The sequence below is a fragment of the Benincasa hispida genome, chromosome 3 (assembly GCF_009727055.1).
Source record: "Benincasa hispida cultivar B227 chromosome 3, ASM972705v1, whole genome shotgun sequence".
NCBI lineage: Eukaryota > Viridiplantae > Streptophyta > Magnoliopsida > Cucurbitales > Cucurbitaceae > Benincasa > Benincasa hispida.
The window spans coordinates 73,231,355-73,243,430 of NC_052351.1; the positions used below are offsets into that span (position 1 = coordinate 73,231,355).

The 12,076-nt window shown below is 33.2% G+C and overlaps 1 protein-coding gene across 1 annotated transcript; it reads right to left on the reverse strand.

Annotated features, from left to right (window-relative positions):
• Nucleotides 1-5,896: 5,896 nt before the first annotated feature.
• LOC120074438 (glucose-6-phosphate 1-dehydrogenase 1, chloroplastic-like) lies at nt 5,897-11,220 on the reverse strand. The gene is made up of 10 exons (XM_039027557.1): nt 10,995-11,220; nt 10,099-10,283; nt 9,920-10,014; nt 9,101-9,215; nt 8,033-8,238; nt 7,811-7,960; nt 7,578-7,698; nt 6,786-7,015; nt 6,480-6,680; nt 5,897-6,375 (listed from the first exon to the last, which is right to left on the reverse strand). Exons 1-10 carry the CDS (start codon nt 11,218-11,220, stop codon nt 6,120-6,122), a joined length of 1,785 nt encoding a protein of 594 aa, XP_038883485.1. The 3' UTR covers nt 5,897-6,119.
• Between the last annotated feature and the right edge of the window lie 856 nt (nt 11,221-12,076).

Below are 12,076 nucleotides of genomic sequence, written 5' to 3' on the forward strand. Positions count from 1 at the left end.
GATCCATTAATATGTGATCATTGATTAATTGATACATGATCACTAATTAATGGATACGCGATCAATCACTAAATGATACTCGATCCCTCATTAGTTGATATGGAATTACCCGTTATAACATGATCGCTTAGTTACATTTCATTTAGTCTCGATGTACCCATGCCTTGTGTTATTAGTGTCTATTTACAAGTTTTTTTTTGTTAAGTCATCTACTACTACACTTCGTACATTTGTGGATTTGTTGTGGCTTCTCTCCTACAGAAGGTATTCGAATAGTCTGATGTCGACCAACACTTGGAACCTTTTTTGGCGGTAACATTTCAAAGTCATCAAAATCTGGCCTTCGTCTTTATTCTAGTCTACGACCGACAAGGCAAGTACACACTCGATGGTAAACCATTTTGTGCACGAAGTCTGAGAATTTATATTACGTAGTGCAACCACAACAATCATATGAGAGCATGAGATTTCTAGGCAATTGTATTCCATGCAACTGAATGTGCGTGCATGGAGTTTAACGAGCCTCCCCAGATACCTAGCTTCCACATTAATTATACGATATCTACTGGGGAAACCCGATAGGTTCTGGACATCATTTCTTCAGCTTTTAGAATATCTAATGCATAATCAGAAATGATGTTTGTGCATGTCACTGCATCTACCCAACGAATGTAGAACCAACCTTAAAGACTCTCGCATATGTGCTCCAACAATTTTGTAATCAAAAGTTTTCAAGCATCTTTTAATACTCCATTAAGGCATTTCATTATGTTCGTGGTCATCTTGTCATACCTACAATGAATTTGATAAACTCTTTCCACTGCTCCAACCCAATCCTCTCTATTATGTCGTCACCCCGGGATATTGTTGGAACTTAGCCCTATAGATCTTAATCTTAGACATTTTATTTGTTTTGGCCACAAGATAAAAGTGTGGGATTATATCTTTATCTTTTAATTGGATCACCAAATTATTCTAGATGTGGTATATGCATAGAGCATGAAATGCCTTGGGAAATACATTTGCGATCGCCTTTCCGATTGAATTGTGACAGTCAAATATAAAGACTAATCCTGGAACCTCTCCGATTGCAGCTTTCAAGTTAGTCATAAACCAGTTCCAAGATGCATCGTTCTCATTATTGAAGTTGGTGCCTTAAATCTCGTGGGTTTCGCAGTTTGTAAATTTCTGTACACAAATTATTCATTTAATAAAATAAGAATTTATTTTATTCGATATTTAATTTTCATTAATCTAGTCCAAAAAACTAAAATCCAAAGTTATTCTATGTAACTTAAACATGTATGTGGCTGACATACAAGTGAATCATGTTAAAGTATAGTATATGGATAAGGTTGGATACCTTATCCTAGTGATACTATGGGTATAGCCCATTTTGTAATTGTTACAACAATTATAAAGTGTTACAAATGATTTAATCCTAATCGTTCATGTGGAGACATGTGAGTGGAGGTATCCTATACATAGAGTTTGTATAAGATTGGAACGTGAAATGATTAAGCTCTCTTTATACCACCATTACTTGAAGAAATTAACATTTCAATAAGATGACTATAAGTGATTCGACCTTAACCTGAGTGAGTTGTGAACTCCTGTCTCTGAGGGCAATCCTTAATCTGTATGGGTGAGAGTGACCAAATTCACCGACTCAATAACCCTACCATTTTGGGGATATGAATGAGTATGTAACTAGGAACACAACTACAAAAGATATAAATCACTTCTTCCCGTCTTTAGAGTAAGTAGATGAATTTCTCCCTTAATATCTGATTCTGACTTGAACAATGAGGCCTCACCTTCTCATTGACCCTAGAGGGATTAGTTTACAGTTGGACTATAAACTGTTTGTTCATTAAAAGAATCAATAGTACTTAAAGAGTTAGATGTAACTACAATGGTATAACGATAATTTGACCTAGCTGTAGTTTCAGCCAATTCATGAAGGATCGACTTACTGTTGATTGGTTATATCATGGACACAGAAATATATCTATAGAGTGAAGAGTGCAATTATGGGTCTCTAGTGGAGTGACTTGCAATTAATGAATGTTGATTAATCTAATTAAAAAATTAATTAATTAATCTCATATATTGAAGCTTCTAATTTGTAGGTTCATAAGGTTCCTCACTTGCTCATTAACAATAAAACAAGGAACAAATGGTTTTGGAATAATTTGAATTGTTCAAATTAGTTAAGAAAAATAAAGGTACTAATCATATTAATATGATTAATATAAAGTATAATGTATATAGATATATTATAGTATATAGTCAATTATAAATACGGTTTATAATTAAAACTATGTATAAAAGTAATATATATGAATGAAATTCGAATATTAATTATATGAATGAGATTCATATAATACTATAGGTTAAATTTAATATGAAAGAGATTCCTATTAAAACTATAGATTATATGAGAGATTTGCATTTTAATGTGGCTAAAATGCATAATGTATGATAATTAATAGATAGTTAATTAATCATATATTTATATTATATTTAATATAATATTTTTTTTATTATTAACTCCCTATGATAGAGGAGTTATTTGTTTTCACATGAGTGGGGAGTTATGGTAACTCCCCTCCTTCATCCTCTTTATCTTTTATTTAAAATATAGACTAGTGGAAGAAAAAACGTGAGAAAACTTCAGATCTCTCTCAAGCAACAAAATTCATTCAATCTCTTTACATTTCCCTCTTCTGTTCCAAAACACAAAAGAGATCCCATCATTTCATTTCTTGTCTGAGAATAGTGAAGACTTCAAGTGGTGGCGTCCTAAGATTTTGTTCTTTGTTCGTGGTGTTTGGTTCGTGGAAATTCTTGTTTTCATGTAGAAAAGAGTTCGTCGTCGAGGAGAGGATTAACATGAAGGAAAAGGTCTTCAAGGGTAAGTCTCTCTTCCCCTTTTCTTGTCCATGATGCATGTTGTATAATATAGATGTTTATCATGCAGTTTCTATTGTTTTATTCCTCTGTATTTTGAGTTTTTCAAAATTGATTGTAATTGGTATGACGTTCACATGCTTCTGCTAGGAATTCAATTCCTTCACTCACCATCCACAATATTGAATGCAATAGGATATATATTGTAATTACTATCAATGCACGTTGCTATTAATAACATACCCTTGTATTTCTCGTACAAGTAGGTCCCATCAACAACAATGACAGGTCAGATGCAATTCTAGAATCCTCTAATGCATAGCCTGAATGCCATGAAGGCGTACTTAAAATAATGTTCGTCTTCTATTTCAACCTAAGAAATGGTACCCAGATTTGCAAGCTTCAGTGCCTCACCGTATGCATTACCAATGCCATATGATCCTTCTAGTGACCCTCGTGCATATACTAATGCATACTCTTGCACGGTAAGCCCATTTGTAGCTTATATCCACCCCATAATCTCGTGGGACGTCTTCAATTATATATCTTGGACGATAAGATCAATCGATTTGATCGTATTTGGACTTGATTAGGTGCCAATAACCCTCCTCTTAGCCTATCGATTTGATTTCAAGTGTGCATGTATTGTATGCTTGGTACTTTGTCACCTTGAAACAATCACTTTCTTCCACTTTTTTTTTCTTTGTACGAACCCGTCATTTACATTCCTTCGCTACACACTGTATGGTTAATAAGCTCTTCATTGAATTCTTTACTTGATAATCAAAATTCTTTCTTATCGCAAGTATTGACAATTTAATTGACAAATCAAACTTGCAAAAGAAATTTTGACCAACATGTATATCTTCGTCATTCAGAGAATCGTGCGGTATTGTGATAAGATCATTGTAAGATGGTTTTATCAGATGGTCTTGGTTGGGTCTGAACATTTGGATGTATTGGAGTTGAAGTCATTGCCATTGGTGGGATGCGAGTAGTGGGGTTGAAACATGAATAAAAGGTGTTGGGACTGTGCGTGGTTCTTCAGATTCTTCAATATCCATGGTGAGAATCATATTGTAGTGTACATCTTGATTGGATATTATGACCATTCTATAGATCATTTCTATCATAACTTAAATTACACGGCTCGATGTTCTCATCTAGTGCAAACATGGTGGGAATATTATGTCCAGATCGTATTGGAAAACTAAAGTTTTGATTCGAAGGAATTCTTGAAATGGTAGGATTGCCATGATGATACATATTATCAATGTCTATCGATGTCACTAATACAAAAAACGACATCTGGGATGGACACTACCTTCCAAAAAGAATTATGGTCTTCATCATCGACAATATCAATTGGGGAACTGTGACCAATAGATTGTAACAATATTTTATGTGTATCTCAAACTTATTCGGATCGATGTTCAGTTGTTGGTGCAGAAGACCCACTAAGTTGTAGTAGTTTGGGTTTATCTTCTTAGTTATTTGATTAAAAAAATATGTTACATAATATATATTTTAATTTTTAAAAAATGAGTTGAGCTTAGAACATGATATTATACTATATTTCTAATTTTTTATATTTTATTTAATATAATTAATACATTTTAAGGCACCTGCTACCGGATCCCGTTGAAGTTGACTTTTAGAGTTCGGTCTAACGCAACCCAACGAGTTCTTTCAATAGTAGTCCCTTGCCCGGTACCATATGGAACCAACTGTTCTTGAGGACCATGTTGTCATTGGTGCTCTAGGGGCTTTATTAATTGAAATATTAGCAGCATCTTCATATTTTTGTGATTCTTGTTTCTCCACATATAATATTAAAGGATTAGATTCAGTTGCTCCTTACCACTCAAGAATCCAAGAGTGGAGGGGGGTGGAAGAACTTCTTATACTAGATTGCTCGCGCCAATGTTTTTCAGAGAAGTACATCATGTAATCAAAAAAGTTGATCTTATTGAGAGTCCACCATCAAGTATCTAGTTGCAGGGGGGACTGATTTCTGTAAGATCCGGGTAGATAAGTAGCTCGACTCGAAGAGGAGAGGGAGGGTGAACATACTTTTTTTTGAGCCGCATTCATTGCTTTGAGGGNAACATACTTTTTTTTGAGCCGCATTCATTGCTTTGAGGGATTGGTTGTGAGCAAGGAAGCGTTGAGTTGGGCGCGTAAATTGAAATTCAAATATTAGATATAATAAGAACATAAAATATTTTGTTTCAAAAATAGAATCCAAGTTGTCTACCAAACATATTTTTGCTAAACTCAATAAATTTGAAAACATAAAATAAAACTCAAATGGGCAACAAAACTCAAATTGGCAACCAAATCAACCCTTAGTTAAATCTTAATTAGAGTTATTCCTGTCATAGTGTAATTAATAAATTCTTTTAAAATAATTTTTTTTAAATGACAAAATTACTGAAATTATTTAAAACATAATAGCAAAATATCACAATCTATCAATTATAAATTGCGATAGACTATTATCCATTGACATAGATAGACATAGATAATAGTTTATTGCAATCTATCATGTATAGACAGTGAAATTTTGTTATATTTATAAATATTTTAATTCATTTTTCTATATTTAAAAATAACCTTTAAAATAAATGTTTAGACATTTTCATAAAATCTTATTAGTCAACTATCAAGGACTACAATTTAAATATGTTAGTCCTCTCGTTGACCATTTTTAAAATCCAATCCAAGTCTTGCAAACTAAAAGATTGTTTTTTTTTTTTTTAATATTTTTCTTGCTTTTAAATTTTGACGAGAATTTAAATGTTAAGCAAGAAAGATTAGAAAGAAATATAGAAGCTTTGATCAAAATAAAATTTTAAAAGTGGGTTGTAAGCGAACCAAAATGAAGAAACCAATTAAAACTTGTGATATCAAAGCACCTGAAAAGAATATAAATTAAATCACAAGAAAATTATCCATTAACACTAAAAAAGTTAAATACAACTTTGGTACTGAAAGTTTAGGCATTTTATTATTGCAAATGCAAATTCTTCCCTTGAATTGAGATTGATCACTTGACAGGAGTATGGATCATTTATCATTCATAGCTACACCCCTATACAATCAGTCTTAATCCACTGTGTAAGCACATGATATATCATTTTGCCGAGAATGTGAACCTACTAAGCCATGACGAAACCAATTGTACATTGAGATGCTCTACTTACCTACGGGTCACGATCCTCGCCTAGATCTCCCCATCTTACGTTGTACTTGGCAGCTAAGTAGTGAGCCCCAACCGGCCCTCTGCTGCCATATGGATAAAGCTCTGGAGCAATCTTTTTCTCTTCAAGTTCATTTAACAATGGAGTGAACAATGACCACGCAGCGTCGAGCTCGTCGCTCCTAATGAATAACCTTCGCTCCCCTTCAACAGCATCCAAAAGCAACCTCTCATATGCATCTGGTATTTCGCTTGGGTACCTTCACATGATCACTGAATTGTCAACAAACCCCCCACCTGGTACTTCTCTATTATATTAACAAATAAAATGCAAACATAAAATATGAAGCAAAAGTTCTCGTACCTAGATCGATACAGCAAGTTCAGATCACTACGATCTAATCGCATTCCGAGACCAGGAACTTTATTGTTGATCTTCAAATAAATAGCCTCGTTGGGTTGAACACGCAAGACAAGCTCATTTGTAGCTTTGTCCAAATCTGTTCCGAAGTTCCTCTTGTATAAGTTACCTGGGACATGTCTGAACTGAACCCTGATCTCTGCTCTGGAGACATCATAACAAACTTGCAAGGTTATTCAAAATCAAATTGCCATAATGTGCTCAAACTGATAACAAAAGAAAAATCATTATAAAGAATGAAATAACAACCTCCTTGTATGTAAAGCCTTTCCAGCTTTCATCAAGAAGGGCACCCCATCCCATCTGGCATTATCGATAAAAATAGCAGCTGCCGCAAATGTCGGAGTGATGCTATCATTGGGAACAGTTGGATCATCTATATATGCAGAGTATGATTTCCCACCTTTGCTGTGCCCCTTGTATTGCCCAACAACTACATCTTCAAGTTGCAGAGGTCTCATTGACTTCAGGACCTTTACCTGAATCACAATAATAGACACTAATCACTATTACCACAGCCAAAGTGACCATAATGTCAAAAGCTAAATAATCTTTCCAGTAAATATCAAAGATTAAATTTCAAGTTTAGTCAGACTTTTGTATCTAACAAGTTGCTCAACTTTAAAAAATGCCTAATAGATTTTATAATTTTCAATTTTGTATCAAATAAGTTCCTAACTATAAAGTTAATGAACTTTCAATTCTGTGTTAAAAAACTCCTAAACGTATTTGAAAATTAACTAATTTATAAGACTAAAATTGAATTATTACACTAATAAGACTAAATTTCCATTTTGTATAAATAGAACTATGAATTTTGGAATTAACAGATTTGTTAAACACAAAATTGAAAGTTTAGAAAGTTTAGAGAACTATGAAACACTAACATTCACGACTGTACATAAGAAACCTCAAACCTAAAAATTCAAGGTATAAAAATGTGATTTAACCAATATCAAAGCAATGCTCTTCTACATGTTATCTGATGCAACTATAAATTGCCAGAACACCAGAGACATATGAAGAAAAATGATTGGGTACCTTTTCGTTCCTGATATCCTCGGCGTCTAAACTGACAGGTGTCTCCATAGCAAATAGAGCCAAAATTTGAAGAAGATGGTTTTGCATTATATCTCGTATGATTCCATAGTTATCAAAGTATCTGGAAAAGAACAATAGACAGTTGACTAATATTGTCCATGAAAAACAAAAAAATGCATTGCTACTCTATTATCATTTTCCAAACTGCAATATCAGAAGGATGTGACACTCACCCTCCCCGCCCCTCTGTTCCAAAATCTTCAGAAAATATCAATTGGACATTGCGGATATAGCTCCTGGACCAAAGAGGCTCAAAAACAAGATTGGAGAACCGAAGAACGGACAGATTCTCTACAAGCTCCTTGCCCAAATAATGGTCAATCCTAAAAAGATTATCATTAAAAGTAAATTTCTCTCTTTAGATCTGCCAACTCGATTAGTGTAGGAGGTTTCACCTAAATATTTGGTCTTCTGTGAGATATTGCTTTAAACTTCTGGTTAGCTCACCAGAAGAATCTGAGTCACGGCCAAATGGCTTTTCAACAATGACTCTAGTCCAACCACTTCCTGAAGATGCCCGTTGGCTAGCACACTTGACAACGTCGACGAATATGTTCGGAGGAATTGATAAATAAAATAATCTATTTGAAACTTTTCCATCCTGAAAGGAAGAAGATTATCATACAAAAGATTCAAAACATAAAACAGATTGCTTCAATCAACTTGCCATGATGCATATGCAGATCAATACACAAGTGCCTAAGAAGGAAGAGTTTAGTTTAGCCGATGAAAACCATGACAAATCCATATTGGTCTTCAAAAGCCAAAGTTCCAACATATCCTAGACTTCAGCAGAAGCAAAAGAATACAATCGAGTTGAATTTTTAACCAAATTTAAAAAACAAAAATGAATTTTTTTTAGTTTTCAAAACTTGATTTGGTTTTTGAAAACAATGATAAAAAGTAGATAGCAAAGAAAACAAAATTAGATAGAGGTAGAAGGGGTGTTTAAAGATTAATTTTCAAAAAATAAAAACAAAAAACAAAATGGTTACCAAACAAGACCAAAATTATTATCAAATGAGGCCTAAGTCTTCCAATTTCCACGTCAGAGCTAATGAACCAACCTGACCAAAAGGGAGACCAGTAGACTACTCAGAAATAATGCAACAAAGACGAGAAATTAAAAGCCAGTACAACAGTCATACTTGAACTGCTGTAGAATAAGTGAACCAACCTGGAGTTTTGATAAGTTGTTAAAACTATCTTTTTTTAGAAGGGAAAAAAAAAAAAAAAAAAAAAAAAAAAACAGAAACCATACTTTTCATCGATAAGTTGTTAAAACTGTCTTAAGCACACTTAATGAATAGCATAAAGCCACCCCTGAGTTCAGAAGGAGCGTTCTATAGCATTTTATACTGGTACATTGTTGAGTGCTTTTAATGACTAACAATAATAGTTACTAGTAAAAAATGACAGATTATATACAATCTTACTTATACAATCAAGAGCCTGCAAATTACCTCTTTTTCTTTCAACTTCCTGTCCAACTCAGAGAAATCTTCCTCAGAGCTATATTGACCAGAATGGTAAAAGCATCTTTTTAAAAATTCATCCATCTTGTCCTCACAGTTTGCCCTGCGACCCATGTTGCTTATCAATATAGAAAGAAAAAAAGTTTGTGATCATAAATGTTAACAATACCTATGGTCCTGTTTAATTTTTGGTTCTTAGTTTTTGCAAATTAAGCTTATAACCATTACCTTTATCCAAAGATTAAAATATCAAATATTGATATTGATATTCACATTTCAATTTTACGAATATATCAAAAGAAGGATATATCAATAAAATATCGATACCAACGGATACTTCTGTAAATTAAAAAAAAATTATCTAAAATAATTATTAAGTTGTTTTTACTTTCAATCTAAGTTATACTAGATCTTGATATTAGGGTATATCATCATATTAGAAATTATAGAGGATATTTTTTATGTTTTATGAGTATTTATAAAATATATTAAAGATATAAATTAAATATTATGTAATATCGATCCAATTAACATATATATAGACATATCAATGAATATTTTAATCCTTGCTTTTACTTGAGTTTCTTTGTATTGTTATCCACATTCTAAAAATGTCTTCAAAATCCAAGTCAAGTTTCAAAAACTAAAAAAAATGTTTTTGTTTTTAGAATTTGACTAGGAATTCAAAATGTTTCTTTTATAAAAGTGAAAAGATGGTAATGAAATTGGGAGAAAACAAGCATAAATTACAAAAACAAAAAACAAACACATAAAAACAAAATCATTATCAAACGGGGCTTACATTACCTCTTATCAATTCTGCAAGTCAGAGTTTTACTAATCATATTTCGGAGTTGCTCATCAGTCATACTAGTCCGAGCATAACCAAACACGATAAAATCCTGAAAGTGAAAAAGAAAACAAAAGAATTAGTAAGCTTTTTCAGACTACTGACTAGAAGGCAGATTTGTGGCATGAGATAAGACCTCTGGTAGACAATCCTCATAATAAAGAGCAAAAAGTGCGGGAAAGATCTTCTTTTTTGCCAGGTCACCTGAAGCTCCAACAACAGTTATACTGAGTGTAGATTGAGCTTTATCTGAATCCAGAACAGATTTGTCTTCCTCCTGAAGTGCAATTTGTTCATTGAGAAGAGAACTTCCAGGACTACCTAAGTTCATGTTCCACTCAGGTTTCAGCAACAAAATGGATAACCAAGAAAGAGAGAAAAAAAAAGCATACATTTGAGGAAAATGAACAGAGATATTTCAAATAAAGCAATAAAATAATGAGGAATGCAGCTTTCACAAAGTATCACTCATTCTTTTCCAAATATATCAGTGAGCATTTAAAGATGAGTATATATGTGAATGCATAAAAAACCAAAAAACATCATAGAAGAATTAACTTCTCAAGCAAGCGTATCCCAATCAGCAAAAAACTTAGGCCCCGATTAATTATCATTTGACTTTTTATTTTTTGTTTTTGAAAATTGAGCATGTTTCCTTGTCATTTCTATACAATGGATGTCATTAAGGAAAGATTTGAATTCTTGGATTGAATTTGGAACACAATAGTCAAAAGTAGATGATAACTAAATAAATAAATTACTCGTGAATTAAAAAAGTGTTTCGATGCTTAATTTTCAAAAACTAAAAACTAAAAAGCAAACAGTTATCAAACGAGTTCTTAGTATGAAAGGCTATCAACACAGGGCAGAAAGAAGTATCAGATGAAATAGCCACTCCCATGTCCGTCCACAAAAAACATTAAGTTAAAATTGAAAGGAAGAACAAGGAAATTTGATTTTCATTCATAAGAATACTAGAAACAGGCAATTGAACCAAACAAAAAATTAAAGTACATGCAAAAAAATACCCACCATCTGGTAAAAAAACTGCATTCAAGGGATGCCCATTAGATGACTTAAGCTGAAGATGGCTACTAACACATTTTCTTACAGAAATCTGAGAGACCCACGAAGGGAAATATGTTTTTCTTGGTGAGGAGACAAATTTTCTGGGCAAAATCGTTTCATTCTTGAGAGAAGATGGCACAAAGTTAGCAGAGGAAGAAGAAGGGGTTCTGAAATGACAATCCATGAACATGGAATGGACAGATTGAGCAGCTGAAGAAGAAGGAATCGGTTGTTATGTGGGATTTCAAATGGAAATATATAGTATCGGGAAGAAATTGGAGGCGCCCAAATCTGAAGCCATCAAATGCGACTAGCTGCTGCAAAGGTGATTGGGGATGGCCTTTTGAGTTATCGAAGAGGCCGAAGAAATAATAAAAGGACAAATTGAGTTCAAAGACGAGACGGCAATTCCGAGGCCGATGGATGGTGTTTTCGGATTCGTGTTGGGCCTTGTTGGGCCGACAAGTGAGGGAGTTGTAGAGAATCCGACTGCGAGAGATCCCAAAAGGGAAACTGGACTCGAATCATTTTAAGGAAATTGGACTCATGTTTCCTGAATTTTAGCAAAAGGGTTCCTCCAAGTGATGATGACTTTATTTTATCCTAAAATACCCTTAATACTCTTATAAATATTAAATTAAATTTAGACGTCATAAATTACATATTCCCAATTATCTCTTCATTATCTTTATTAATATGAAATTTTAGGTTATCTAGCACGTGACAAACTTATTAGACACGATGTTACAACGAATCCAAGAACATCAAAGATAAACACAGAAAAGTAAAGAGCAAAGTCAAGCTCCCTTAAACAAATATAGTCAAAACAAAATCTCTATAAACTCCCTTTTTGGCTATTACTTTTTAAGGTAGAACATGTAGAAGCATAATAACCACTGATATTCTAGAGAAACAATCAATTCACAAGATGAGAAAAGAGCACAATCAATTTCAGATTTAATAAATTTTAACATTTTCACTAACAAAAGCATTCACAAAATTCGAAAGACCATAAAACGACACCACACCAACAATCATCAAATATA

Coding starts and splice junctions, on each gene's coding strand:
- LOC120074438 (XM_039027557.1), bottom strand. CDS start 11,220: ATGTTCATGGATTGTCATTTCAGAACCCCTTCTTCTTCCTCTGCTAAC. Junction 8,239..9,100: donor GGAAGTTGAAAGAAAAAGAG/GTAATTTGCAGG, acceptor TCTTCCTTTCAG/GATGGAAAAGTTTCAAATAG. Junction 6,376..6,479: donor AACTTGCTGTATCGATCTAG/GTACGAGAACTT, acceptor GATCATGTGAAG/GTACCCAAGCGAAATACCAG.